The 1,350-nt window shown below is 37.0% G+C and overlaps 1 protein-coding gene across 1 annotated transcript; it reads left to right on the top strand.

Annotated features, from left to right (window-relative positions):
* The first annotated feature begins 415 nt into the window (after positions 1 to 415).
* On the top strand, positions 416 to 1,126 carry LOC110893367 (trigger factor-like). Its single transcript, XM_022140478.1, has one exon. It carries the CDS (start codon positions 416 to 418, stop codon positions 1,124 to 1,126), a length of 711 nt encoding a protein of 236 aa, XP_021996170.1.
* Positions 1,127 to 1,350: the final 224 nt, after the last annotated feature.

The following is a 1,350-nucleotide window of genomic DNA, read 5'->3' as shown; positions in this document are numbered from 1 at the left end:
GTTATACTCTGTCATGGAAAGTCATTTGAAGATGGATGTTCATGTTGCATTCAATGAGATAGAAGTGAAACGAGCTAAAGAAAGAAGATTAGAACGTGAAAGATGTTTTAGATGAAGAGGCCACCCAAAAGAACAAAGGTGTGATTGATGATACTCAAGAAGCTGGTGGATCATCAAGTCAACCTGATATTGTTGGATCTTCATCACAACCAGATATTGAAATGGTTGAAGTTGTAGAAGTTCAGGAACAAGAAATAGTTGAAGATGAACAAGAAATGGTTGAAGCTGAAGAAGTTCAGGAACCAGACTTCATGATTGTTGGTGAGTCTTCTGAGCCTGTTGATATTGATAATATTCTTTGAAAGGTTGAGGTTATTCAAAGAAAGAGAAAAGCAAGAGAAGTGTTGCTACTAGAATGGAAGACACAACAATTTTACTTGTTGGTAATGCCTACCCAGTGTCATACAATGCGAAAGAAGTGGATCGACTTCTAAAGTTTTATGATCTGAAAAGAAAGGGAAAGATAGCTCGTGGAGAAATAGTTGATGAAGATTCTGATGAAGAGATGTTTGGAGATGAAGAAGAGGAAGATAAAGATAATGGTGATGATCAAACAGATGATAATCCTGATGATGGTAATGATAAAGATGATAAAGGTGATGATGATAACGATCAAGGTGCTTCTGGGTTATTAGTCAAAGATCCAATTGTTCAAGAAAGAATAGAAGAGCTACTGAATGACGAGATTAATGAGCAAGAGGATGATGTACAAAATGAAGCATCATCATCTGGAAAACAACATGTTGATCAGGTACTCCTCTCAAACCCAACTGTTATTTACTTGAATGTTCCACAAGAAGGTGAGGTTGAGGTTAGAAGAACCAGAGCTGAAATGCTAGAGGAGTTGGGATTAGAAGAAGGAAAGTTCAAACTTGATATTGAGGATGAAATTCCTCAGTCACCAGCTAAAGACTTCGAGCCCAGATATGCATTTGAAGCAGATCATTTTGATGATGTCATTGTTGAAGACGCTTCAGATTCATCCGAAGATGAAATTGATTTTCATTATGCTGGGATTGATGAGACATTTCCTTCATTTGTTGAGATGTTCAAAGACAGAAATTAAGATGAGATTAAAAGAAAGATAGTTGAAAAGATCTCCACTGAAGGTGTTCCTGAAACTATTCCGAGAGAAATTTCTGCAGAAGAAAGAAAGAAATGGTTCAAGAATATGCCTAAGGAAAGAAAGACTCTCAGAGCTCTCCAGTACTTCACTCACAGCAAAAATCTGTCATGGGGAGATATTTTATCATGGGGATATCTTGAAGATCTGAAAGTGTATGCCATCAG

Source organism: Helianthus annuus, chromosome 12, assembly GCF_002127325.2.
Source record: "Helianthus annuus cultivar XRQ/B chromosome 12, HanXRQr2.0-SUNRISE, whole genome shotgun sequence".
NCBI classification, from domain to species: Eukaryota; Viridiplantae; Streptophyta; class Magnoliopsida; order Asterales; family Asteraceae; genus Helianthus; species Helianthus annuus.
This window is presented reverse-complemented; position numbering and strand designations above follow the sequence as displayed.